Source organism: Tinamus guttatus, unplaced genomic scaffold (assembly GCF_059628265.1).
Source record: "Tinamus guttatus ecotype Peru unplaced genomic scaffold, ASM5962826v1 Tinamus_guttatus_pri_ptg000652l, whole genome shotgun sequence".
Classification (NCBI taxonomy): Eukaryota; Metazoa; Chordata; class Aves; order Tinamiformes; family Tinamidae; genus Tinamus; species Tinamus guttatus.
The window spans coordinates 9901-37276 of NW_028289186.1; the positions used below are offsets into that span (position 1 = coordinate 9901).

General features: G+C 53.0%; 1 protein-coding gene across 2 annotated transcripts; it reads right to left on the minus strand.

The window, feature by feature from the left end:
- Positions 1-1578: 1578 nt before the first annotated feature.
- Positions 1579-27376, minus strand: PLEKHM2 (pleckstrin homology and RUN domain containing M2). Of its 2 annotated transcripts, XM_088536218.1 has the most exons (20): positions 27287-27376; positions 15167-15273; positions 14877-14986; positions 13677-13776; positions 13192-13279; positions 12922-13108; positions 10315-10374; positions 8311-8545; positions 5923-6708; positions 5569-5638; positions 5372-5462; positions 5107-5171; positions 4829-4917; positions 3987-4119; positions 3708-3898; positions 3448-3513; positions 2724-2883; positions 2339-2518; positions 2129-2245; positions 1579-1741 (listed from the first exon to the last, which is right to left on the minus strand). In XM_088536218.1, exons 1-20 carry the CDS (start codon positions 27344-27346, stop codon positions 1604-1606), a joined length of 3033 nt encoding a protein of 1010 aa, XP_088392344.1. In that variant the 5' UTR covers positions 27347-27376; the 3' UTR covers positions 1579-1603. The 2 variants fall into 2 exon arrangements, with proteins under 2 accessions (XP_088392344.1, XP_088392345.1); XM_088536219.1 differs by lacking the exon at positions 10315-10374.

Consider the following 27376-nt stretch of genomic DNA (forward strand, 5'->3'; position numbering starts at 1 on the left):
GAGGCTGCAGCCCTTAAAGCAGCTCCTGCTTTTTTTGGAGCTGGGGGGTGGTAGGGTGGTTTGTCCCCCCCCCGCCTCACCAGGTCACCCTGGGCTCTGCTTTCCAAGGGCTTTGAAATCGGATCCTCCTAGGCCAAAAGGCAGCGGTGGGTGCTGCCCCTGCTCTCCTTCCCTATTCCTGTTTTTAGGGCCACCAATTTCCTGCTCCTAGGAGAAACAAGACCTTTCTGGACTCAAATTGGTGGAAAGAAAAGGCCGAACTGTCCCGTTTCCCTCTGGAAAAATTCCCACACGTGTCTCTGTGCTCACGGATGCTGAAGGGGGGTGCTTTGGAGCTCCCAAACTCTCTCTCAGGGCTGCAAATGCTCCAGCACGAACTCAAATTGCACCGGGATCATCCCGAGCCGGCAGCAAAGGCTCCTACGTGCAAGAGCTGCCGCCGGCCCCGGCGGGAGTCAGACGCTTCCCCAGGCTGATTCCAGGAGCCGGCGCTGCCGGGGAAGGTGAGGTCCCAAGATGTCATTAACTCGTCTAGACCGGGAAGAGCTCCTGGCGGTGGGGACAACAGCGGCAGGGACAATCCGAGCCGCAAACGTGCCTCCCTGCACGGCAAAACTCCTGGAGCTCCCAACAGCCTCAGGCCTCCGCAGTCTTCCACGCCAGCTCCAGCATCCCTGAGCATTTTGTCCTCCAAAAAGCCCCCAAACAGCTGGGAAATCACAAACCAGGGAGAAAACGCATCCGCCAATCCCAGTGTGGAAATTTGGACGGCCATATCTGAGTTACCAATGAATATTTATTTGAGGGTGGGGGGAAGGAAGCAGATGTATATACATATACATTCGGTCACATAAGTTTTTTCCCCCTTCTGCAAAAAAAAAGGCCCCGTGAACGTATATTACAGAAAGTCTCCAGGTTCTTTCTAGAAGCTCCAGCGATGCCCCCGCGCGCTGCGGGCCGGAGCCGGCCGGGCCGCGGGGAAGGGCTCCGCACCCCGACAGCTCCCGCGGCCCGTCCCGCTCCCGCAGGCCATGGAGGGAGCCCGGAGCGGCCGGGCTCAGCTCATGGCCCTGTGTGACAGCCCTTAGGGTCCCTCTTGCCTTGGCTTCGGGCCATGTCGAACTAGCCGAAGGGCCGTGAGGCTCCTCCCGTGCATGGGGAGGTGGAGGCAAAGGAGTTGCTGGACTTAGTGATTCTGTTAGCGAGGGTAAAACATGCACAGTAGCAATTTGGAGGCGTCTGGTCTCGCCCCGTCAGCGACCTACCCTGGTCATGAATGAACGACAAGTCTGTTCTGGCGCAGGGTCCATCCGTGCTCCTGCCTTGAAACCACGGGGAGGCCCCCAAGCCCCGGTCTACCCTCCTCGCTCGCAGGATGTCTCCCCTTGGCGGGTGGCTTGTCCAGAGCCAGATGGCTGCCGTCGGAGAGGCTGTACAACCTGTACACGTGAAGTGCCTACGTGTCCGCGGGCGCGTTCCTGGCGGGTACCGTGTGAGGGAGGGAGGACGCGGGGTGCCCCACGCAGCAACGGGCAGCGTGTTCGCCCACGCGCTCCCCGCGCAGCCCGGGGCCGTCCTGGCAGGCGTCCTTCCCCCGCTGGCGTTAGCACCACGGGTCCCGCTCGGCTCGTCCACGGCACAGGCTGTCGCTGCGCTGCCAGGCACTGTCGATGAGGCTCTGGGCGTCTTCGCATTTCTTCTTCACGGCGACATCCAGGATGGCCTTGTGCAGGAGATCTACCTGAAACGTGGACACCAGACAAGTCACAAACTCCACTTTCTTCTCCCTTTTATTACAAAACCACCTCAAACAGCCATGCAAGTCCCTTGTGTTATCAGTCCTGGGGTTCATTTCTAGCACCCACTCTGGGAACCTTCCCCTGGTCCTCACCTGATCTTTCCCCCTTGGTACAACCTCCCATCCCCTCTGCACGTCACCTCTGGTGGCTGAGGAGTGGCAGAACAGTCTTGGCCATCCTGTCTGCCATGGGTATACAGACACAGAGGAGTTTTGCATCTCCCTGCTTTCTACGGGAGGGCTGGATGGTTGGGTTGGCCTCACTTCTGTGCAAGGAGGTGAAGCGCCCTGGTTTCGTTTACCCTGCAGCTCTGGGAGAAGGGTGCTCACCTGGTAAATGTTTTTCCATGCAGTATTCAGTGCCGAGAGGAACCTCTCTAGTTCTGTAGTGCAACTAAAATAGAGGACCCAGGGGGGCAGGAACTGCTTGCGGTCCTGAGCAAACTCCTAAAAACCAAGGGAGAAGCCCAAGGCGGTAAGCAGAGCAGCCCGATCCCGGGCTGGGAGCAGCCAGGCTCCACCTCATCACACCACACTTACCAGGATACAGTACTCCTTGCCGACCTCCGTGGAGACGGTGGTGATATCCGTGAGCTCCACGGTGCCCAGGGAGCGGAAGAAGCTCGTCTGACAGTCCTCGTGGCAGGTGAAGGCCTTGTCGTCCGTCAGCACAAGGCAGCAGGGGACACACGGCGTGGGAGCAACGCCTTGGGGAATTACCTGCGTGGGTGGCGAGGAGGAAGAAACATGAAGGAGCCCCTTTCCGTGGATGTCCCGTACCCTCAATCGTCACTCCCGGCTCCTTCCTGCAGCTCCATACTGACTTCTCCCATTTTGGGAAGCTCATTCCCTGCGACTCCCCGTCCCATAACCAGAAGGGAAGGCTGAGCCCCAAGGCAGGCTCTGGGCGAAGAAGGGTGCTCACCCCTTTGGAGACGGCCTGGCAGAAGTACTGCATCCAGTCTGCCATGTCGGCCTCGTTGTCGGCGCTCAGCTCCAGCGAGGGCCGGTCCGTCAGGATCACCTGGAAGGAGTGGGGCCGGTCGGTGGTGTTGGAGCGCCGGCATCCCCCGCATTGCTCACCTCTGGGAGAGAGGAGAAGGGTGGAGATCAGCAGGGGAGAACAGGACAGACCAGCCCCTGCCTCCATCTGCTGTCCCTGTGCTTTGCATCGCTTCCCTTTTCCCCCCACCACCGGCTTCCATCTGCCTTTAGTGCCTGAAGCAGATTCCCAGCACCCCATGTGGATGCTCCAAGAGCAGCCCCAGCTCTGCACATAGTGCTGGAACGGGAGTTGGACCCGTTCGGGTTGGAGTTCAACGGGAGTTGGTGGGTTGCAATGATTTCCCAGTGTGGTTCTTGGAGGAGGACTCGTGGCCCGTCAGAGGCCGATCCCCTACCACAAGGTTGTCCTGGCATGCAAAATCTGGGAGGAAACCACCCCATCTCCACAACAGGCTTGGAGTCAAATCAAATGTGTATCTGTGCCCAGCCAGGAGTGAGCAGGGAGTTGTTCCCCAGCCTCCCACATATGAAGCTCCTGCAGCGTGGACTAGGGCACCAGCAGCCCCAAACACCTGGAGGAGCTCTGATCCCCAGATCCCAGTGAACTCTCCCAAGTTTGAAGGCTGCCACCTCCCGCTACTCACCCCATGTTGATGGAGAGCAGAGGGGTAACATCTGTGCGATCCGGGTACTGGTACAAAATCCCATTGCTGCAGTTAGGGAAAATGAGAGACCCGGTCAGCAAGCAGAGTCAGCCCAGCCCCGATGACCCCGCAAACACCCCAGCACACCCTGCCCTCCGTGGGGCTGCCATCCTGCGGCCAAGCCTGGGGGCTTCACCTCGGGTTCCCAGGTGGCCCTCCAGGTCCCAGGACCTCCCGCTATGCCCACCCTGTAGCCCCACCTGAGCACCACGAAGCAGGTCTTCCACTGCTCCTTGCCCAGGTACGAGGTGCCCGCCTTGTAGTGCAGGATGCCGTCCTTGGTGACGGTGTTTTCGGCAGAGGAGCAGCTGTTGGGAGCGGGTCCTAGCGCCTCGTCCAGGGGGTCCTCCCAGTGGACGAGGCCGTAGAAACGCACGACCACGTCGCAGGCCTGCAGCAAACGGGCAGAGAAGTGAACGGGAGGGATTCTCCCATGAGCCTCTGCCACATTTAGTGATGGTTGGAGCAGCCCAGCTCACCTCGCACTTGGATTCCTGGGCCACAAACTTAGCGAGCGCCAGTTTCTCCATGGTGGCGTCTGTGAGGATACTGGGATAAGGGGGCTCCCGGCACCCTTTGATCATGGCCGACTTCAAGGAGACGAGGAAGAACCTGAGAAGAAGACAGAGATCTCCACTGAGGCCAGGGCCTGACACGGTACCAGGAGAGATGGAGTGCCAAAAAGGCTTCCCCTGGATGTGGGGTTCTGCCCTGAGAACCTACTTTTTAGAGGGAAGGGTCTAAAAATTAACCAAAGACCAAAAGGGGCTGCAAAGTCTGATCTCCAAGAAGGACCTGGGTGAGCTGTGAACTGAAAGAGCACTCTGGGAGACAGACACACATCCCCACCACATGGCAGTGCGACCTTATAGGCCCTCCAGAGGTACAGGTCACCTTCTTGAGCTCACAGCATAACAACGGACCTGGGAACTTGCTGTGGGACCTTGAAACTCAAGACCTGGGACCTTGAAACTCAAGACCTCACGCCTGCTCATCACAAGGCACGCAAGGCCCACACAGCTCAGTGTCCTGGGGCTGCCAGCCATGAGGGAGACTGGGGACCACAGTATATTTCCAGGGAAGCCTCTGCAGCACTTGAGCTGATTTTCAAATTTCAACACTGCTCAAAGCATTTCCAGCTGTCTGCAGAGTTCGGCGGGCGGCCTCAAAGCAAACCTCAAGCCCTCGTTGGCTGCAGGACAGCGAGGGGCTGTCACTTGAGTTCTCGCCTTTCCCAAATCGTGCCGGGAGCCCCCAGTGCTGGCAGAGGCCCCATGTGCCTGAAGGCAAGTGCTGTGTTTCCCACACGGTCCCTGCTTACTCAGTGAGGGCGATGTCTGCCGTGTCGAGCAGGAACTGCTTCCTCCGATTGGTGCACACCAGGGTCACCGTCTGCTGATCCAGCCCAACCTGCGCCACACACAAGGCAGGTTAAGGAAGTGGACGGGGAACAATGTTTTGCCAAACTTTGCAGAAAGCCCCCATGGTATCATGTGAGGCTTTGGATCCTCCTGCAGCCACGGAGATGAGGCCTGATCCCTCGTCCTGCTCCTCCCAGGACTGCTGACCTTCCACCCGGCTGCTCCAAGCAGCACTCACCGAAATGTAGTCCAGCTCGTTATAGGAAACGGCCTCCTCCACCATGTACGGCTTCTCTGCTGCCCCTGGCACAGACAAAAAGAGCCATGTGAACGGGGGCAAAGCAGACCAGCGCTGCCCAAATTCAGGCTGCAAGCCAGGGATCAGGCAACCTTTTCTCCTCTTGGCTCTCCAGCCCTCCAAGGGGTTAAATCCTTGCTAAATAAGGGTTCTGCAGGTTGTTACAGTGGTCCAGACAAGCCCAGAGGCCATCGGGAAGGGATACCTTTCCGGATCAGATACACATAGCAATCCGTCAGCAGGACATAGATGAGCTGAAGGTTCCCCTCCATGTGCCCAGTGCTCATTCGGATCATCTGAGAGAGGAAAGAAGAGTCCTTTGGCCATGGCTGAAGCAGGGACACAACCCAGGACACTCTTGGAGAACAGCCTGAGGCATCTACCCTGGTGTCACTGCCTTACCCTGAACAGCTGCTCCTCATTCTCCCGAAAGACATGGATCATCAGTAGTAGGAGATGGTTGTTATCTACCCTGTGAAGACAGAAAACAGCAAGCTAAAACACAGGAGAGAGAAACGTGTGGTAGAGGAGAGCCCAGGAAGTGTATTCCTCTCCTTATTGAAACTGTACGTGTTGGGGCACCTGCAGGACCACAAGACCTTCTCCTGACCATCACCCCTTGAGCATCATCTTCACCCTGGAAAAAGATGGGCTTTGTCCACCAAACTGAGGATTAAGGGAATAGTTTTGTTTGGAAGATGCTCTCTGTGCTCTCACAAGGCCCCCATGAACTGAGGTAGTCTAAGACAGCCTCACCTGAACTCAGAGGGGTGGGTCAGCTCTGAAGGACTGCCCTGACCTTCCTCCACACCGGAGTCCTCGGCGCTGCTCACGGAAGGGCTGGGTTGCTCTTTCTTCAGCTCACAGACAGCCTCTGGGTTGGGTTCTATCTGGCCAACTTGGGGTTCATCAGCTACCCTTCCAGAGTCTTCTACTGCCCCAACTGCTTTTCCCTCTCCCTCTCCACTTTCTTCTTGTTCAGGAGTCTCAAGGCTACCAGAAACATGTGGCGGTTGGCCAGGCCCTGGAGAGTCATGGTAGCCACCACCTGATGTAGAAGTGTTTGGACTCTCAACGGTAAAGCGGTAGAAGTCCATGGGGGCCGAAATCCCCTCACTAAGGTCGCCAGAGGACGATCCATCTGGAGTCTCCCCTGGCGTGCCGGTCCGAAAGGACTGCCCAGGGTGCTCGAGTGGGGCGTTCCAGCCGCCTGGATCCAGGTGCCCGTTCAACCTGTCCATCACCTTGCTCAGCGGCTGCCCCACGCTCTCCATGGATGTGTCCTTCATCTCGGGAATGCGCAAGGCCAGTTGGCCAAGGGCAGAGCGCTCAGTGCTCTCTTCTGGCGCGGCCGGGCTTGGTTCACCTGGAGGAGCAGGACCATCCACTCCATGTGGGTCATCTCTGTCACTCAGCCCGTTCACCCCACTATCTCCACCGGCCTGCTGGGTGCTGGACTCAAGTACTTCAGGTGCAGGGATGTTCAACGGTTCCTCTGGCTTCACCTTCTTCTTCTTGCCCGCTTTCTTCCTCTTAGCCAACCTGCACAGACACCAACATAGACATCACTCGTCTTTCATAGAATCATAGAATCACAGAATGCTTAGGGTTGGAAGGGACCTCTAGAGATCATCTAGTCCAACCCCCCTGCATACGCAGGGTCACCTAGAGCACATGGCACAGGACTGCGTCCAAGCGGGTTTGAAGATCTCCAGAGAAGGAGACTCCACAACCTCTCTGGGCAGCCTGTTCCAGTGCTCTGTCACCCTCACTGTTAAGAAATTTTTCCTTAAGTTCCTACGGAATTTTTGATGTTTCAGTTTCCGGCCATTTCCTCTAGTCCTATCAGTGGCCACCACTGAAAAGAGACCATCCCCGTCCTCTGCACTCCCTCCCTTGAGGTACTTATATACACTGATTAGATCCCCTCTCAGCCTTCTCTTCTCCAGGCTGAACAGGCCCAGCTCCCTCAGCCTCTCCTCATAGGGCAGATGTTCCAGGCCCCTGATCATCCTTGTAGCCCTGCGCTGGACTCTCTCCAGCAGCTCCACATCCCTCTTGTACTGTGGAGCCCAGAACTGGACACAATACTCCAGATGTGGCCTCACCAGGGCTGAATAGAGGGGCAGGATCACCTCCCTCGACCTGCTAGAGATGCTCTTCTTAATGCAGCCCAGGATTCCATTGGCCTTCTTGGCCACGAGGGCCTTGCTTAGATTTTTGCAATACAGAAAGGGGGGCCCATCCCGCCCCAACAATCCTCTTGTGGGGTTATCCCTAGCACAGAGGAATCAGCAACATTATTTGATGCCACTTCTCTAGCCAGAGCCAGGATTTGCCAGGTTCTGTGTCAACCATTTTAAAGGCAGAAAAAAAAATTCCCATAGAGCACAGAGACAGTTTCCACCCATCCAGAAGAGTAAAGAGGTGTCTTCCACTGGATGTAACAACCTGAGTCTCCCTTGGCTGCAAAGAGGATCCACAAAGGGACGAGGAGCAAAACTGGCATGGGAGAAATCACTGTTTGAGAGCAGGATGCTGAGAAAGAAGTTGTTTTCCTGGAGAGGGAATAGGATGGAGGATGCCATATCTCCAGCTGCCAGAAGAGGGAGATGCAGTGTGGAGCCTGCTCCAGCCGAAGAGCTTACCGGGAAAACCGGCCTGTGGTGGGTGGACAGACAACTGCCATGGCACTGAACTGCTGCCAGGGCACTTGGCACCGCACTCCTCCCGTTAGGAAGCGAGCAGGATGCTCCCCCTTCTGCAGAGAGCAGGGCAGAGGGCTCTGCGGTGCCTCTGGGCTGCAGGAGAAAAAAGGCCCAAGGGCAAAGCCCAGTCCTGCTGGGTTGCCTTTGGGGTGCAGACAGAGTTTTGTGCTCTGGGTCTGGGTTCAGGAGCTCCCGAGGCTGCAGGAGTCCGACGCAGGTCAGCAGCACTGTGGGCACATCTCCATCAACTAGTTTAGCCACAGCACGTGGACGAACAACAGGAAAGAGGGGAGAGAAGATCTGAGAACCAAGATAGCTGGAAATCTGCCACCAAGTGGAGAAATATTAAAACTAAAAGCCTACGTCTCCCTTTCAGCTCTCCGATACAGGCTGTTGGGCGAAGAGATTGATGCCACCCAGGGGGCTCAGTCCCTACCTGATGACCTCCAGCTCCGTGCAGCTCTCAGACTGGTCGGTGCCTTCAGGGGTGGCTTCAGCCCTCTCCTGGGAAGCCGTGTGCACAGGGGTGGTCTCGGCGGAGGACGGCACGTCGGCTTTCTCCTCGTTGAAGGGGTTGTAGCGCTGCGTGGGGCTCTTCACAGAGGCCTTGCTGCCGTTGGCCTCCGACGCGGTGGAGCGCGGGCAGCTGAGCGTATCCGTGAGGTCTCCATCTGGCAAAGACAAGAGCGGAGAAGTGAGGTCAACATCGGACGTTGCTGCCAGCCCCGGAACCCCTGGAGAAAGAGCTGGATGTTAAATCAAGCAAAGCTGCGCGCTGGGGGCTCAGGCCAGGCACTACATGGTCATAGGATGGCTTGCAGAGCACCGCTGTCCTGTGCTCTTTGCGAGGGGGACAGAGCCCGGCGGGCAAACCAGCGTCGCTCTGCGTCTCGCACCCACTGTGATTAAGAAAAAGCCTGGAAACAAAAGCTCAGTCGCCCGGGAGCCTGCACGTGGATTAAAAAAAGAGAGGCAGCATCCCCAGGAAAGAGAGGCAGCATCCCCACGCAGGAACCGCTGATCTCGGGGCCGCAGCGCTGCTTGGTGAGACGACAGGGAAACCTCGATGGAAACAGCTGCACCTCCCAGATGTGGCTCGAGAGGTCGAGCCTCCTCGGCACCCGACCTCCCTTGGGTCTGAACTCTGGATACACACCCAAGGCTTGGGGACAAGGTCCCATCCGGGGGTCCCGGGGGCAGAAGCAGGGAGAGGAGCAGTGTTTTACCCCGAACGGCTGCACAGACTATCAGAAACCTGTTGGCCCATTCCCCAAAACGGGGGGACAAAGCGGGAAGGCTCGGGGTTGTCAGAGCTGCAGGGACACTGTGTTCCACACCACTCCATGCTCCCTGCTCCTAGGAAGAGGCTTGTGATGGCAGAGCCCCTGGCTCTGCTCGCACGGCGCACGCCGGGGGCTGCACGCGCCAAGGAGGACGCAGCGCTCACCTGCGCAGGCCCCGTTAGTCTTAACAGAGAAAATGAGCATCAGAAAAGGGCTGTAGGAGTCATGCTCAGTGGCATCTGCCCACAAATTCAAGGTTAAAGGAAGGACAGCCCCCGTCTTTCTCTTCTCCAACACCATTCATTTCCAAAGCCAACGAGAAACCACTCGGTAGGCAGTGAATCCCCTTCCAAACAAAACGACTATGGATAAATGGCAAGGAATACATCCATGCTGCCCATCATCACCTACTCCATCAGGAGCTCAGAGACAACCTGAGTCTTCTGCCTGACACGTGAAATTGGCACCAGGGAGGTCACTGGCCCTTGCCCTCACTGCAGGGAAGAGCAGCTGCCAAGAGACACTCCAGGCTGCTCCATCCCGGCCCTTCCCAGGTGGATTGGGACAGCAAGGCCTTGGTGGAAGGGCAGTCCCCTCTCCGAGCTTGGCAGGACTTGCCCGTGATGGCAGCACACAGGGTGCAGCTGGGAACAGCTACTCACGCTGTACTGTGACAACAAGACAGTTCTGTGCGTGGGTAAGAGAGAAGACAAAAGGAGCATGTTAGAGTCTGGGGACCATCCACATGGAATTCAGGCAGAACTTCCCCAAATATTTAGGTGGTATGGCCGAAGCCATTCAGACTGAAGGCTGTGTCCAGATTTTGGTTGCAAAGATATGAGTGTGGGCATAAACCTTCCCATGGAGGAAGAAGGACAAATTCCTCTAACACAGGCACGTACACTTGGCTCTAAAAGCCAGTTGTAGCTGATCCACACTCGAAATAACAGTAAAAATTGTGTGCATGGTCTCATCAGGGATGAGATGCACGAGCTCCCGGTCAGGGGGATCTTTTTGCCTCTTTTCTGCCTTGCTGAATTCCAGTGCAATGTGGTGCTTACTGGTTAAGAAATGAAGTGAGGAGCATGCAGCAAGCTTCAGGATAGCAGCAATGCAGAGAGAAAACCAAAGGGTTGTAACACATGAGTATGTCCCACCTTCCCAGTCTCTGCTGGGCATGGACTGCATTGCTGGAAAGACATCTCCAAAATCATAATCTACAAAAACGAGGGATAAAACTCAGGATTAGAAACACAAGTAGCGGGGAGGGTAGGGGGACAGGGGAGCATGTGAGGGGTGAGACTGGGGAGGGAGATAGTCGGGGAGAGAAATGAAACAACCTTCCATTGGTATCTGAAATGCATGAGAAAAGTTAGGGAACGTGGATACAAATGGGAACCAGCTGCACGATGGTTGTTACTGCTGGATGTTGGCGTTGTGGGAGCTACAACGGGACCAGCAAAGGATGAGTGAGTTGCTGGAAAGCAAACATGGTGTCATTCAATGCTTGCGTATCCAACCCCAACACTGATCTAATCAGGGAACCCTTTTGGGAAGCAGTTTCAGTGCTCCGTGCCTCAGTTTCCCCACTTCACACTTACCTCACACAGCTACTGTGACGTTTGATTCATTAATGTTTGTAAAGCCAGGGGTCCGATTAAGGGGATAAATTTGTCCTCTGAGCTTAAAATCCCAAACTCCACCTGCATTCCCAGGGTAGCAAGACCCTTCTGTCAAAACGCTGAGCAGTGAAACAGTTAATGAAGCCAAAGGGCACATGGAGGCTGGGGAGACCCCACTGAGACAAGTGGGGAGAACGGCAGCAACGTTTGTGCTGCAAGAATCTGACACAGCTGCCTTCCTGCTCCCACAGCTGGGGACAGCATTTCTGTGTCCCATCTGCACATGGGGAAGCTGAGACACAGATCCCAACCACTGCCTGGACACAGCGGATAACCAGGGTGATGCTGAAATCGGATTCTAGCTCCAGAACGCCTTGGACCCCTTCTTCAAATCCTTCTTCTGTCCACTCTCTGAACGGGTTGGAGAGTGCAGGCTATCCCAAACAACACCCCCTGCCCAACTGATATCGACAGGCAGAGGTGCGGGCACCGGGACATGTTCTGCTCATGGAGGAACAGGAAAATAAGCCACAGGGGGGCAACATGCAGTGAAACATCTGTTTTTGCAAAGTCTCTGGGGACCAAAGAGCTTCATCCCTTGACCTTTAGGGATGGGCTCCTTATGTTGTCTCCAACTTACCCAAGATGCTGCCAACGGGCCGGTCATGCCAAGGGATTTGGGAGCTGGCTGGGAGAGGGAGGGAACAGGCAGGGCTTTGGCACATAAAGAAACCGTCACAGTTCGATCCGAGAAGCTGCTGCCCCGAGCATCCTGGCCAAGCACAAGCCTCCCTGCTCCCTCTCCGATGGCAAACGGCCCCGTTTCACATGTGCAGCGTGAGCACGGGCACCACGGATGAGCAGAGCAGTGCGGAGGGTCACAGCTACACGGCGCCGAAACGGTGCGCATGCCCAACCGCGCATCTGCCTCTTGCCTCCCTGTCTGTTCCTTCTCAGCGTCTTTAAGGACTGCAGTTTCTATCTTGTAAAGAATGGAGGATCAGTTAATTTTGGTGATGAAAGGCAGCCTGTTACTTCCAGGCTGGGCAGACCTTTGTGTGGGGGGAACCTGTCTGTATGTGGACTCAGTCCTGAATTCACTGCATCAAATTAACACATTACTGCATCTGTCCCAGAGCCTCCTGATCTTGCCCCATTGAAACTTCTTCCAAAAAGAAACCGGCCAAATGTATTCTGGACTCAGAACAGCAGCAGCTGTTTCTTCATGTGATCATGCTTCAGGTACTGCAGGAGCTCCCTGCTCCAGCCTGGGTCGGGATAAGGGGGCAGATGTACGGCAGATTTCTTCTCAGTCCATCAGGAATAACCCTCAGTACATACAAGCCCTGATGCAGATAAGGAGTTAAGCCCAAAAACTTAAGAGGCTGCTCAAGATAAGATGCATGAACAATAAAGCAGCATCTCTGGGAGGACTGGCAGCCTCCTTCTCAGATTGCAGTCATGGAGGAAAGACTTTGGAAACTATCCCCCTCCATCTCTAGCATATATGGAGCCCTGAACTGCAGAACAAGCACTTAAAAAAGGTCCCCTGCAGACCTGTGTACCTGCACTGAAATGAGGTTCATGCTCAGATATGGGCCCAGCTTTGGTTCCATGGGGAAATTTCACCAGTCTTTCCAAAACACATGGATGATGCCTGATGAACTGGCATAGGATGTCCTCCTCTCCCTGTCCCAGGTAAAATAGAATCATAGAATCATGATGGTTGGAAAAGACCTTCAGGATCTTCAAGTCCAGCTGTAAACCCTTCAACACCATCCTGCTAAGCCATGTCCCCAAGTGCCTCCTCTACATGTTTCTTGAACACTGCCAGGGATGGTGGCTCCACCTGGGCAGCCTGTTCCAGTGCAAGAGGGTGTTTACAGCTTAAATCACAGTGCAGCACTGCCCTCTCATTTCTGCTGGCTGTAGAAATGCAGTTCAAAGACAAACTTCTGGGTCTCTCTTTGCTCTCCTCCTCTGCTCTGGTCCACCATTTGCCACATCATCCTACCTCTTGTCCGGCCACCAGTTCAGCCAATGGGGGAGTGGGAATGTGCAGCACTGACTCTGAAGCTCTTACTGTACCCCAGCAAAACAAAACAAAAATCCCCAAATCCCCAGCCCCCTGAGGCTGCTTACCTTCGCTGGATGGAGCGATGGCGCTGTCATCCCATTCCAGGTTGGTGGAGGTGACCGAGTTGAAGGAGTTGAGGGACAGGCTATCCGAGCCGTGCGCTGAACTGGGCAGGCGCTCCTCAAAGTCCAGCAGGTACTGAGGCTTGTAGTAATCTGGCATGTACGGTGCCAGATCCAGGTAAGGAGCATCCTGCAGGGAAAAGGGCACAGAGTGAGTCAGCCTCTGAGTTGCTGCTGCTCTGAGACACCTAGATAAAAAATACTGCCCCTCACCAGATCCAGGTCAAAGCGGATGAACTCCAGCCCAGACACCAGTGTCAAGAACAAGGTCAGATGATCGTGACTGCAAACCAGGGCGTTCCTGCAACATGGAGAATACAGAAGAGCTTTAGAGGAGTGGAAAAGGGAAAAAACCACTACAAGCACCCTTCTGTTTCCTCAGTCTTGGTGGCATGTCCTGAGCCACGGTGCAAACAGCCCCAGAGCTCAGCAGCTTCTTGAAAAACACAGAAGGATATAAAAGGTACGTGTAGGGCTGAGAGCAGAAGCAGTGAATAGAAAAGAGGCTTGTAGGCCCTGTTACAGGACAGTGTCTCCACCTCTGGGAACCTTGTAATGATCTTGCAGGACCTCTACAAACCCCACAAGGAAAGATCAGACTCTGATCAACTGCTTGTTCCCCATCAGAAAAATAGGCTTCTGAAAAGGAGGGATTACAAAGCCCACAAGCCCAAACAAGAATAAGCTGGGATACTCACTTGACATAGTACTTGTGCAGCAGGTTTAGATTCTCCTGAAATAGCCTCAAATAGCTCTCCAATGAGTTTTCATTAAGGGCTAGGTACAGCCAGGCCCGGCCTAAAAACAAAGCAGCAGAGAGATTTATCTGTAGATCTCCAGAGAAGAGAGGCAAACCTGTAAATAATCACAAATTCATAAAAAAAATATAAGATTTGCATTCATTTGAGGAGAGCAACTGACTGCTGGGAAAACCTATGGGAAAAACACCAGAGGAAAAAGAATGGGCAGTTTCATGGTCTGATAAGAGGGTGTATGACAGCTGACTGAGAAAGAGCTGCATAAGTGTGTCCTTAGTGTGATGAGAGCCTGGTGGCACTTTCAACGGGAGCAGCAGCCAGAAAATACAGAGGGAGAATCACTCTAAGTCAGTGCAGATGCAGTCTGGGACATCACACAAAGTGCTGGTGCAGAGAGAGGTGATTGGTGGGGCCTGGGCTTAGCTCTGCTCTCGCCAGTACTTGGGAGCTGAAGGAAGTTGGGACAATCTGGCAGTGTGGAACAGGTCTCTGGGCATTGTTCAGTCCCAAAAGCAGCCTTGGTGGACCCAAGCATGCTGGCAATTTGTAGCAGGGTAAAATAAGCATCAGGCAGAAAAATGGCTACAGCAAGATGTTCTGGGGTGAGATAGATGTAACACCCCTGCATCCTATCTGCCAGAAATCCTTCTCAAAAGCACTCCTCAGCTGATGGCTTCGGTTTGGCAGAAGCAGAAGCATGGCTAGGCCTCTGCCTGCTCAGCACCTAGTCCTAAGATGCAATGCAAATCTTGGAAGTGGCAGAGAGGCTCAGCACAGCTTCTTCAGGCTGTGTTTGAGGTCTGCTGTTAGGATCCAGAGGAGGACCAAGTTTCTAGCTGCAGATCTGAGAACCCAAATGCAGACACTTGGGGGCATCTTGTTTGCAAGTGGCAACTGTGATTGTTGATTTTTTCATCTTCAGAAGGACAGCCCTCCGCTTTGGTTCTGTATTTTTAGTGCTATTGTGTAGACACCCATCTCTCTGGCCCGAAAAAAGGGTGAGCTGGACCCAGCACTGAGCTGCCTGCTAACCCTCCAGGGCTGCCTGGAGCCCCAGGCCCCAAATGTGTGTCCAGGATGACCTGTTGGGTGTCCCAAAGCCAATGTTTGTCATCAAAGGCAGCATCCGCAAATACTCACTGCGTCCCAGGTTGGTGGCCACATGCTGAAGCACTTCGATCTGTTTGATGGCTTCCCGGCGGGTGAAGTGAACAACCAGTACCCAGTAGCCTGAGGAAAGATCTTGCAGCCTGGAAGAAAAGATGCCCAGAAGAGGATTAAGGCTTCTTTATCCCCATCCCAATTACTCCTTACATGGCTCCCCTAGGCTTTGGCAAGCCAAGACATCTCTGCAGGCCAAGCATGGCGGGAAGCACCGGAGAGTCCACTGGGAAATCCTGTGGGCTCAAAACGTGTTGGGCTGCACTCACCCATAGAGCAGAGCATGGTCCAGATGTTCACAGAGCCGCTGCAGGACCTTGTCGTGGTTCCTGATGGCTGGTGTCTCATCTTCACAGGCAGCAAAGTAGCTCTGCAGCTGCAAATGGAAGAGAAAATGGCTGAAACAGCCCTCTGCAACTCACCAACGGGGTAGTCAGAGACGCCTGCACATCCACAACCGGCGTTTGAAACAGCATCTGGAACTCTCGGCTTGCTAACTTGTGACACAAGTTACCTCTAGGGTGCAGCAATTGGGTTTGACAGGACTCTAAAGGCATCAACACACAGGGAGAACCTCACTCCCACAGATTCATGCACATTTTAGAGACCAACCAGCACAAGCAACTTCCCCTTTTGCAGGGCAGATGGGCTGCCCAGCCTTCTCCCTTAGAGCTAACACTACAAGAGGATTTTTGGTTGGTCTCCCACAGTGGTTTAGCCATTGCAAAGCAGTTCAGAGTAAGACAGACAAATCCACCTGGAGTGATTTTTCTCTGCTGGGGTGAGGCTACGTGGCTGCTAGGGCTTTATGTCATGGAGCTGCTGCTTTCTCGAAAACCAGGACAGCCTGACTCATCCTCAACCTGTCTGCAGCTGCAAGAGGCTGGTGAAGTTAGCTCCGAGGTTAGTGCTGGCCCTGCAACCTGCTGACAACTCAGTCTTGGAGACTTGACACAGTGTAAACTGTTTTTCTGTTTCTGCAAAATATCACTCGTTAGAAATCCTAAAAATCATCTTACACCCAAATCCTGTTCCCCCTCCCGGCTGCCCATGGCCCTTCTCTTGTCCCTAGAGCTTGGACATCTGTCTAGCTCCTTGCACATGCTTTGCTCCACGGGTTGCTCTACCAGGATGTAATCTCAGCACTATATTGCTCTCGTGGAGGTAAGTGAGCATGGGCAACACATCACTTGAACACAAATTTTATGATCTTATATGTCCTTGCCAACTCTCACTTGTTAACATTTAAGACTAGACTAAAAATAAAATTAGATTAAAAAATAATGAAGCCTGTACAGAAAAATGTGGTATCCCCTCCAAGCTGTGGGTTTCTATCCCAAAATCATGAGCTGCTCTAGGAAAAAACAGCCATGAACACACAAACACACAACCCGTATTGACAGTCACAGAGAGGGGATTCGAACACACAACCCATAGTGACAGTCGTGGCGCGGTGATTCAAACACACAACCTGTATTGATAGTCATGGAGTGGTGATTCAAACGTAGCTGCTTCCTGACCTCAGGCTCAGATTGTTCAAAGCTTTCATGTCACCAGAACAAACCCCGTTGCCGCAGAGATATCAGCAAGACCTTAGGACTTACCTGGGCAAAATACTGGATAAGAGCAAAGATACCATAGTACAATTGCAGCCAAGTTCTGCACTGAAAGAATCGTGTTGAGGCACTGTAAAACTTGACTGTGTTTGTCACTTGCCTCCCTAAGTCAGAAGTTGTTTTCTCCACTTGAACAACTACTACAACCACAGAAATTCTTTGAGGAAATCACCCAGTCTTGATGTAAAATTCATCAAGGGGACAGAGAACGTTTCACCATTCCTGGGGGATCCATTCCCAGCAATGCTGTTAAAAATATGAATATATCTATGTCCAATGTCCTCCTAGCTGAAGATCTCTTATCTCTTCAGAGAATGGCAGCTCTTAGCTAGAGTCAGGAATGTTCCTGCAGGGAGCTGGTCCCATCCCTTACGTGGCAAAGAGCTGCTAAGCTGGAAGAATCATGGCCAAATTCCCTCATCTGAACTCACAGCCCAATTACGCCTGTCCCAAACTCATCCAAGCAAGGTGGTAAATCCCCTGGAGCAGGAAACATGCAATAAAGGTTGGTTTCAGAATGGTCTGCAGGTTCTCCTGTAACGTGTGGTCTTTTTCTATGTCTGGAGAGAGATGATGCGGTGGGAAGAGAAAGCCCTCATACCCCACTACCCACAAACGATTCCAGGAGCCACGTGCTGCCAGTGTTCAAACGGGTTCCTGCATCAAGGACGCAGGTGGAAGGAACAAAGCCATGACTTACAGCCATTTCCCTCAGTGATGATAGAGACAGGGGATCTCAGAGGACTTCTGAGCCTGGAGGAGCCCCTTGGGTTGGAGGAGATGGAGGAACCTCCTCTTGGATGGAGGAAAAAAAACACAGACTGGTTAGAATGAGGTGGTTTGTAGAATAAATGTCTGGCCAGGCTGCTGGCTGGAGCAAAGGCTGGATTCCTCCTGAGCTGCAGGCGTGAGTGAAATGCAGCTGGTCCTCTTCCAACCCCTGAGTGGAGGAGGCGGATTTTCTGCAGTATGTGGAAATGAGGGCAGGAAAAAATGAAATAGAAACATGTTCTTTTAAAACATGAGTTTCTTTCACAACACAGCTTCCAACAAGGAACCACAGAGCCACACTCCATGCCTGCATGCTCCTTAGGAAGGTCATGCTGGAAGAAAACTCTTGTGCCTGTCTTGGCCACTGACAGGAGGATTTTCTCACTACAGATGCTGAGCTTAGGCATGCAAAAGAGATGAGCAAAAACAAGTGGTTCTTCTTTCCCTTTCCTTCCTTCCCCAAAATAACTTAGATCATTTCAGTCTTTGTAACAGCCCTCCCTGCAGCCAGTTCCCAGAGTCCAACCCTCTGCGACTCCTCAGCGTAGCTGCATGGGCTGAGGCTGCTTCTCCACCAGCAGCTCCGCTCCCACCGTCAGGGGAAGTTCATCACATGCCCCTTCACAAGCAGGCAGCAAAACCAGAGGGTTGCCTCATCTCAACGTCTCTGAACACCGAGAAGCACCAGCAAACTTCTGAAAGAACCATTTCTGCGCTCCCTAGAAAATCCAAGTCTTTTCCTATGAAAGGACCTAAGTTTTGAAGGCCTCCTTATGCAGGATTTTCAGACCTGAAGTTACCTTTAGCTGCTCTGCAAGGGGCAGAGCCTCCTCTACGACGAGTCAGCTCCACCCTGGCAGCAATGCTGGCCTTGCGGGCAATGGGCGTAGGGTACTGGGCAGCTTTTGTGCTTGCCATGGGACTTTGCCACCAAAAGGTCTGTTCTGAAGGATCTGGGTAAGCTTTGGCCATCAAATTGCTGAGAAAAGGGTATTCCTGGACTAACTGCACAAGGCAGACGTGGAGCAGGGCAACCTATCCATGTGACTACATACTCTACCTAGGCTATGGGAAAAGGCAACCTTGGCTAGTCTTTTTGAGGGGAAAAGTAGGGCACGGAGGCACGAGGCTGGCACGGGGCACGGAGCTCCTCCCGCTGCGGACGCAGCCGCTCTGAGTCACTGCAGCTCAGAGCTGGTGGGGAAGCTCCTCAAGGAGCGTCTCCAACCCACGCAGAAACGAGCTGCCACATGGGCATGCACCAAGAGCTGACGTCCTTGACAGCATCGTGCCAAGGGGAACACCGCTGACAGCCCACAGCCCTGGGCCCACCCGAGCACAAGCAGCCCCTGCAAGAGAACAGCAGGGAAGGATAAGAAAAGATAGAAACCACAAGCAGAGGATGCAGCATGTGCAGTTCGCCTTGCTCCAAGTCCTTGTGTCTTTGGCACAGGCCCCCTTGTCTCCTGGTCCTCACCCTTGTCCTTGACCACATCCCTACTCCTCCATTCTGGCACATTTTCCAGCTCTTAGCCACACTGCATGTCCAGGCAAGGTTAGCATGAGCTATAATGATGCCCTGAGAGCCCAGGTGAATTCCTGCTGAGCTGCCACATTTCAGGGAAGAACAAGCCTGAACAAGGCAGAGCCTCTGAGATGCCCTCAGGATCTCCTGGTGGAACCATCTTCCTCGCACGGGACTGAGAGCCACGAGGGTGACGAAAGGCTGCGGCTTGCAAAAGCTGACAGGGAGCAGCTTTGGGCTTAGGAAGATGGGTGGAAACACATGTGGAGGAAAAGGATGAAGTACAGAACGAACCAGAAAGAAAGAGCAAGACAGACATCTGGTTTTGACCTTGCATCTCTTCTAAAATAGGGATATACGTAGAGATGCCCTGGCAGCCAGTCTATTTAGACCGCCTCACCAAATGGAAAATAAGAAGAGTCATCAACTTTGTACCAACGGTGAGTAATTACAATACAAAGTGTCTGTGTTGAACAACGCTGTGCTGGTAACCTGCTGTTTGCTGGGAGCCACAGCGCACTTGGAGCTGTGCTCGCCAGGTAATACCCACAACCTTAAACCAACTCTTCATTTTTATGTAGTGTCTACAGCAGCAAATAGCTACAAAGCACAAACGAACGAGTTGAAACTCAACCCTCCCTAATCACCACGTGGCAGATACAACCCGTTTGGGAAGTGGCCATCCAGCTTTTGTCACCTCTGCATAGGTGATGCATCCAGCAAGGAACTCCCTAAAATACCCGGGTGACGATCAGGGCTGGAGCCGGATGAACCAGGAGGGAAGCAAGCAAAGAGGTTAGAAAGCGTTACACGAGCGCGGCATTGCATCAGGAATGTTCATTTCTGGGCAATCCCCTTGTCTCATTCGTGCTCCCAAAGCAGGTGGATGCCAAAGTGAGCGGTTGGAGTGTGGTCTTGCGTAGGGCAGAGCGCCCCACGAGTGCCTGCTTTCCCCGGTGTTGACCTGGGGGTTATTTATAGACATAGCAGTGGCCCAAATAAGCGCTGTCGGCATCCTGAAGGCATCCCTGCCATTCAGCAGGCACAGATTTCTCAAGGCGAGACCACCCCACAGCCCATCAGTTCTGAATGGGGCCTGACCACATTGTGGACAAAACCCTCTTTGCCAAACTGGTTGCTAAAATTTCTCCTGAGCCCAAAGAGTCTAAGATGGCAAATTAAACACCTACTTCAGAAGACAGCAGAGCAGCAGGGCGTTTGTCCAAAGGGAACTGGGATAAAGAGAGCTTGCTCGAATGGGTGGGAACAGGAGAGTCTGCTCTCCTGGCCGGGTGTATCATCCCATTGCAGAGAAGGTGGGGTTTAACTGCTATTATCAGTTAAGCTAAATGCAGGAGTGTGGGTTTCTTTTGGCAGGAAGACCCATGGTGGCCCACACAAGGAGGGATATTCCTTGCACAACTTTATAGCCTGCTAATTGCATCAATTCCCAAGGAGTGCAAAGCTCTCTAGTCCCATTTGCAGAACACTTCTGTTCCAAACGAGATACCATAAAGCAGGGTGAGGCCCTGTCCTTTCTGTCCCTGTTTCTTTCACCAGTTATCCAAAGGAAGGGACTCATTGTGTTTTGAGCACTAATTCTGATGCATCCCTTTGCTATTTCAAAAAAAAAAAATAAAGATGCTGTTACTTCCTTGAAAACTAAGTGGAATGTATGTCCCAACCAGCTGAGCTTCAAGGAGAAATCCAGGTCCTTCCTGAGCCCTGAAAAAGACCTGCTCTTCTAGGTGTAGGACTGCATAGAATCACAGAATGGTTAAGGCTGGAAGGGACCTCTAGAGACCATCTAGTCTAACCCCCTGCACACGCAGGGTCACCTAGAGCACGTGGCACAGGACTGCGTCCAAGCGGGTTTGAAGATCTCCAGAGAAGGAGACTCCACAACCTCTCTGGGCAGCCTGTTCCAGTGCTCTGGCACCCTCACTGTCAAGAAATTTTTCCTTAAGTTCCTGTGGAGCTTTTGATGCTTCAGTCTCCAGCTGTTTCCTCTAGTTCTGTCGATTGCAGGAATGCGAGTTAACCAGCTAATACACGTGAGCCCGATCACCGTGAAGGAGGAGAGACGGGGTACTCGGCAGACACACAGCATGCCAAGCGTCACCTTTCCCATACCGACTTCCTCCAGGAACATCTCCTGGGAGGACCTGCTCCTGGCTTGCAAACTCCATGCAATGCCGAGGCTGGGAAATGCTCTTGTGCTTGAACGTCATCTTGAAAATGTCATTAGCAAGATGGAAGGAGCCCTGCTCAAGCCTATGTTTGCTGGGATTTTCAGCACTTGCATGCAAACACTCTTTTCTGTTTGCAGGTGATTCCTGTGAGGGGTTCAACACGGTGCTCCTGAACAAATCAGTCAGCTGAGCGATGGCAGCCATGCCGGGAAGCCCATTTTCCAACGTGGATCATTCTTGTGGTGTTTGCTTGAAATCTCTCTGGTATTTCTGTAACCTCACCGAGGCTCCAGACCCACATGCACTATTCATGGCTGGCCACAATCCAGCTGAGTCTCCATCTCTCCTCAGTAAATCTGGCCCATAGACATGTTACTAGCAGCTCTCCAGTGCCAAGCTCATTTCCCTTGGTCTGCAAACAGCCCATCAGGCACCCCTGACCTCAGCCCTTAACTTCCCATGCTGGATCCAGCCCGCTTTGCCCACATCTCACATCTTTCCTGCCTTTTTTATGGAGCATGAAATACCTCAGCAGACTAGCACACCAAGGGCACCGCCACGTGTGTGGGAACAGCCAGGAGAGAAACACGGCATCTTCATGACGTGCAATGTCAGGAGCCTGAACTAGGTGAAAGCTGAAACACCGAGTGCAGACAAAATACATCTGGAAACTCAGGCACCCGGAGCTTCAAAACATTTGCCTGGTTGAGCGTCATCTAACCCAGGAAAGATTCCCCCTTCGGGAACACATACGCTTGTCAGCTCCCATATTTTCCAGGCTTTTCCAGGGTTTTCCTTCAGTTGAAGTTCATTATCTCTGCGCAATAAACCTCGCATCAGGCTGAGCCTGGGCGCGGATGAGCCGAGGACGGGATTTCACCCGCTCCCAAGTCCCAGGGAGCCGCCTGCTCCGTCCCCGCAAAGGGCCGCAGAGCAAGGCCGGCCTGCGCGGCGGGGAACCGCACACGCCGACGGCAGAGCCGGCGTCACGGCACGTGGTGCTGGGAAACAGGATCCCCGGGACACTGACGGCCAGCGGAAAGGTCACATGCTCCGCACGACAGCAAAACAGATTTCACAGGAGGCCAAGTAACTTGCTAAGTGATAAAACAAGCAAGTGCGAGGAGTCTGTAGCCTGTGAGTCTCTGTAGCAGTGCTGCTCTCCTAGATAGCTGCTTCTTACCCGCTCTCCTTCACTTCTTTGAATCCCTCCCTGCTGACCAGCTCCTTTGGTCTGCAGTTATTTTAGTTGCTCCTCTTCGGCCAGGATACTCTAAGTGGAGAAAGCTGGAATCACTCAACAGCCACATCACGCTTGCGAAACTGGTGAAATGGGAAGCAGAGAGGCCCAGAAGCACTGCTTGCAGCTCCTGATACAAGACCTGCTGTCACAGGTGCAATTTGGCCTCCTAAACCAGCTTCTCACCCAGCAAAAGGCTTTGTGTTAGCGGTACGACGCGGTAGCTTTGTCCATCCTTAGCTCCTTGCTTTGTCCATCAGCAAATCCAGAGCTGATTTTCAGAAACACCTCCTCTGGGTATAAAGAGACAACATCAGTTTAGGTACCGGCAGGATCCGATACCCTTTTTCCAACTGCAGACGATGAAATGCAATCACATCACCAGGCCTGCGTCAGGATGTGGCATTAGGAACTTCAAAAGAGAGACAAATGGAGAAATACTCAGGTAACCACAGACATAAACTGCTGTGCTCTTCGCAAACAGCGTTGTTTGCTCATCACACATGGCATAACCCTTAGAGAACCACAAAAACATGCAGACGGTCAGCACTGCGCGTGTTTGAAGTCTTCCTTCAGGCACCCAAACCTTCCCTGTGCACTTGTGGCTGACTTACAAGCTCTGTAGTATTATTACTAGCATTACTAAAGGGTTTTTGGCTTCCAAGTGCTGGATTATAGCTAGCAGCTGCTATAAGGTTGCAAACCCAGCAGGTCTGACACAGCTATTGTCAAAGGAGACCTAGCACAAAGCAGAGGGATCATTCTGTCGTCACGCTCCTACCTGCCAGAGAAGGGATCCAGCCCCATTTTTGTGCTCTGGCAGCTGGCAAACCTGGTACACGGTGCAGTGAATGGTGAATGGGAGCAGCGTGCGCACACCGATGTCAATCCTTGCTGCACGAGCCTTGCTGCGATGCAGGATGTGGCCTGGAGCAAATAGGAGCAAGAGGGAATACCCTGGCAAAGACAAAACCCCCGCGGTGTCACAGCCAGCGAGGTGCTCCTCAATAGGAACCAGGGAGACAAGCTGCTGCTTCACGGTGGCTCTTTTTTCCAGAATTTCTGCCTCGGAATCATGGCAGCTGGGCTAAATAAATCCACCCACGCCAAGCTTGGAGATTCCCTCCGTGATCCGAACGGCCCGGAGGATGCCCACCTTCCAGCCCTGGCTGCTTCTCCTCAGCGTTAGGGGGAACAGAGGCATCTCCAGATCTACTCTCCTTTGTCGTGCAGCAGAACTGGGGATTCTGCAAGGTGCAGCTCAGGGAGCTGGGGTGGACCACAAAGGCTTGTTCTGAGCTGAAAATCAGCTCCAGAGACAGGCAGAAAAGACACAGCAATAATTCACTGGCACTGCTGCTTGGGGAGGATCGGAAACTTTCCCAAAGTCATGCATAAACTAAGTGGAGCCAGGCCTTTTGGCAAGAACTCCTGCAGCATCGGCAAAATCACTCCACCTGATTTACATGCACCAAGGATCAGCTTCTAGAGTTCATGGGAATGTGTGTCCTTGAGAGTCAGCATGGAAGCTGCAAAAACAGAGAAGAGGCCCCCAAAATCATGGATTTGGGTCTCCTTTACGATTCTCAGTTTTGCTGCCAAAATTGGCAATGATGAAAACTGTTTAAGGACTTGCTATCCTGGCCACTGAATTCCAGACAGGATAGTGATAAATCTCTCTTTAACCTGCTGCAATATCCAAGAAACCCAGAAATCCAGCAAGATTTCCAAAAATCAGCTGCCACTCACAGTAATATCTGCTAGAAGGCAGAAAGCACTTGAGTGAACAAGAGTCTGTGACCCCACTAAGGAGATACACAGAAAGGGATGAACGTACACGGAGCCAAATTTCATCTCCTTTGGTCAAGCCTTCATTCATTAAAAAATAAGAGATGAGCATCGATTTCCACAATAATTTGTGTCTCTTAGCAAAAAGCTGGGTGTAGGTACCAGCTAGGACACCCCAAGTAGGAGAAGGGGACAGAAAGAGCCATGAGAGATGCAATGATCCCACTGTTTGCATAACCAGAGCAAAATGCATCATTCCCTGATAAGTAACGTGCATCTCCTGGGAAGGATGGAGGGGACAAGCTACAGATGGGAAATCAATCCATACTCACAACTCCCTTGAACGCATGTTTGAAATGGAAGGATTGAAGGGAAGAGATGTGCCAACAGCACTTCCACTCCCATCAAAGCAGGGGCTCAAGCTGCTAGCACGGAACCTCCACACGTCTCCCAAAGCCACCAAGAGCCACTTGGCACATGTCCAGGGAGAGGGGACAACGTGTTGTCTCTAAACCTGTCTCTCTGTAGCGCAGAACCTGATCCCCCACCTCCACAGTCAACAGCAGAGATGCTGGTGAAGTTCTCAGAGAGGTTAGGCCTTTCACTTGAGCATCGCACAGAGAAACCCATGGTAGAAGGGCCTTTTCTGGGCAGGCCGTCTCATCTCATCATCACAAACACCAAACCCCTTAGCTGCTTCCACAGTTTAATGGTCTTTAGCCATAAGCAGTGACTTTTGCACCTCCTGTTCATGCTAGACGCACGACAGATTTGTTCCACATCACTAGGATGCAACACACATCTGAATAAAACAAACAAAAATCCTATGAGCATTTGTAGAAGGAATTTAAAAATATTTATTTTTCCACCCACAAATCTACCTGTGTTCTGTTTCTTATACTATCCTTAGGTAAGTCAAAGTACCCTTAGGTTTGTAATTATCCCCTCTAAACATATCTGCATTACCTTTTTTTAGCTCTTTTTTTTAGCTAATGCACTATCCCTGTTATATTTCTCTATGGGAAGAAAATAAGAAAGAAATAGGCCCATATACTGAAGCTTCAGCGATTCACTTGTTTGCTTGCTGACTGAAATACTTCTTCCACTGTTGAACTGTGCAGATTTTACTCACCAATTTTTCCCTGAAAAATGCTCTCTTGCAAACGCTCACCTCTGCAAATCAAACCTGTCGTAACACCAGGAGCACAAAATGAGCAGCCTCCACAGCTGGGAAACCAAGAGAGGAGATACTTGGAAAACTCTCCGCACCTCACGACACAAGGCCAGTGATTACCAGTCATTGCTCAAGACAGACCCAGAGGTAGAAAGCGGAGGGAGAACCAGGCCAGGATTTCTCAGCGCTACAACAGGGTGTGGAAGGGCGTACCTGCTCCCTGATCCTACCTGCTCGCTCTTCCCACTAACCCAGAAACAAATTTCAGGGACTTGAGGACTGAAATCAGATAAAGGACTGCTGGGGAAAAAAAAAAAAAAAAAAAAAAAAAAAGTGACTCCATAGCTGAAAGGGAGCAACGTCCCAAAGGAACAAGAACTCTATCCCGGGGTAAAAGTAGGGGTGTGCCAGTGCTGGGCTTTCACTATGTGGCTGGATTTGGTTTAGCTGGGATGGTACAAACTGGTCTGTCAGCTAGAAGTGTCACGTAGGTTCCTGCCTTTCCCTCATCGCTCTAACTCTGAACAGGGAAGCAGAAGTTCTAACAAGGCAGGACTAAGAAATCCCAAGGGTTTCTTTGCTGCTTGCCCAAGACCAGAGTGAGCAGGGATGAATCCAGGTCAAGGTAGAGGTGTGTTGGCAGGACTGTAGATGACAATTCTCACTCAAACATGATAACAATCAAAACCACCACCACGTTGATTTTATAGCATTTCCAAACAAGGATCCCCAAGGATTTTCTGAAGCCAGACAAATTATATCCAAGAAATCCTGACAGGGAAGTCGTATATCCTTCTCCTTACTGGGAAACTGAGGCAAGCTGGCTCAGCACTGCAGAGCATCACAGCAGAGCTTGGAGAAGGCTGAATATCCAGTGATTTCCAGGTAGACAGATGATCATCCTTAGTTTCTAGAGGATGGCGAGATGTGAGACCAGAGGATTAGCTCAGACACGGAAGAGAGAAAGGACGGGAAAGGTTTGCGTATTCCCTCTGCATCCCAGAGGTGCGATCAGGCCATCCCTCGCTTAATAGTCCAGGGAATTGACTCATGATAGGTTTCTTAGAACAACCTTTCCCGGATGGATCCGTGTCAGGACACACACTGAAAATCATAGGAGAACTCCTACTCCACAAAGCAACGGAAACCCCAGTAACTGCAGAAATGTCAGCGAGGCTTGAAAGCCTCCTTTTCCTTATGACTTGTGATGAAAACAAAAACAAGACCCTTTCGCCTCTTCAAATGGGGCTCGTGTTGGCTGGTCTTCCTCAAGCGTAGCAAGGGCCAGCCATGGCCTCAGCGTTCACGCTCCCAGCAGAGGTGACAACAGAGGTGACAAGGTGTCCTTGGTCCTATGCCACTAGCAGAAAGAGCCCTGAGGATGCTCCCAGCCTGACACCCCCAGCACAGGGCATCCCTAGTATGGTCCCCAAACCAGTGCCCCCAGCAGAAGTCCCTCAAGGTGTCCCTTCACCCTCAAGCGGAGGTGGTGGTGGAGTGTCCCTAGAGTGTCCACAACGCCACATTCCCAGTGCACGGAGTACCCCAAGTGTCCCCAGCCCCCCTGTCACAGGGGGGCTCCAAGGACCAGCCCCACAGCAGATGGAATGGGAGATGTCCCTGGAGAGTGACAACATGCACCAGACAGAGGGGATATTCCCTGGCGGGGAGGTCCCTAGGGATGCCCTCGACATCACGGCTGTGCCACAGCAGTCCCTAGGGCTGTCCCCTGCCCCACAGCCACGGAGATATGCCCTGACCCACCGCTTGGGAAGGGAATCCCAAGGAATATCCCCTGCTCCACAACCCAGGCAGGGAGTCTCTAGGGATGTCCCCTACCACACAGGCCCGGCAGGTTGGTCCATAGGGGTGTCCCCTATCCTCCGGCTTTGGCGGCAGGGTCCCAGTAGTGTCCCCAGGGATGTCCCGTGCCCCGCGGCCTAAGCGGGAAGTGTCCCCGGGGATGTCCCCCGCGCCACAGCCCGGACAGGGGGGTCCCAGAGCGGCTCCCGGCGCTGCCGCAGAGCCCCGCCGGGGACGTCCCCCCGGCGCCCGCCACGGCCGGGGCCTCCTCCTCGCCCACCTTCTTGACGGAGAGGGAGATGTTCTCCAGGATGCGGTCCTTCACCTCGCCCGGCTCCATGGCGCCGCCCGCCGCCGCCGCCCGCCGCCG

What these genes read in the sequence shown, in the direction of transcription:
- PLEKHM2 (XM_088536218.1), bottom strand. Translation starts at nt 27,346, where the DNA reads ATGGAGCCGGGCGAGGTGAAGGACCGCATCCTGGAGAACATCTCCCTC. An exon ending in ACGGAGCTGGAGGTCATCAG is followed by an intron (nt 6,709 to 8,310) that starts GTAGGGACTGAG and finishes GTGTCTGTGCAG; the next exon opens with GTTGGCTAAGAGGAAGAAAG. An exon ending in CTGCTCTCCATCAACATGGG is followed by an intron (nt 2,884 to 3,447) that starts GTGAGTAGCGGG and finishes CCTCTCTCCCAG; the next exon opens with AGGTGAGCAATGCGGGGGAT.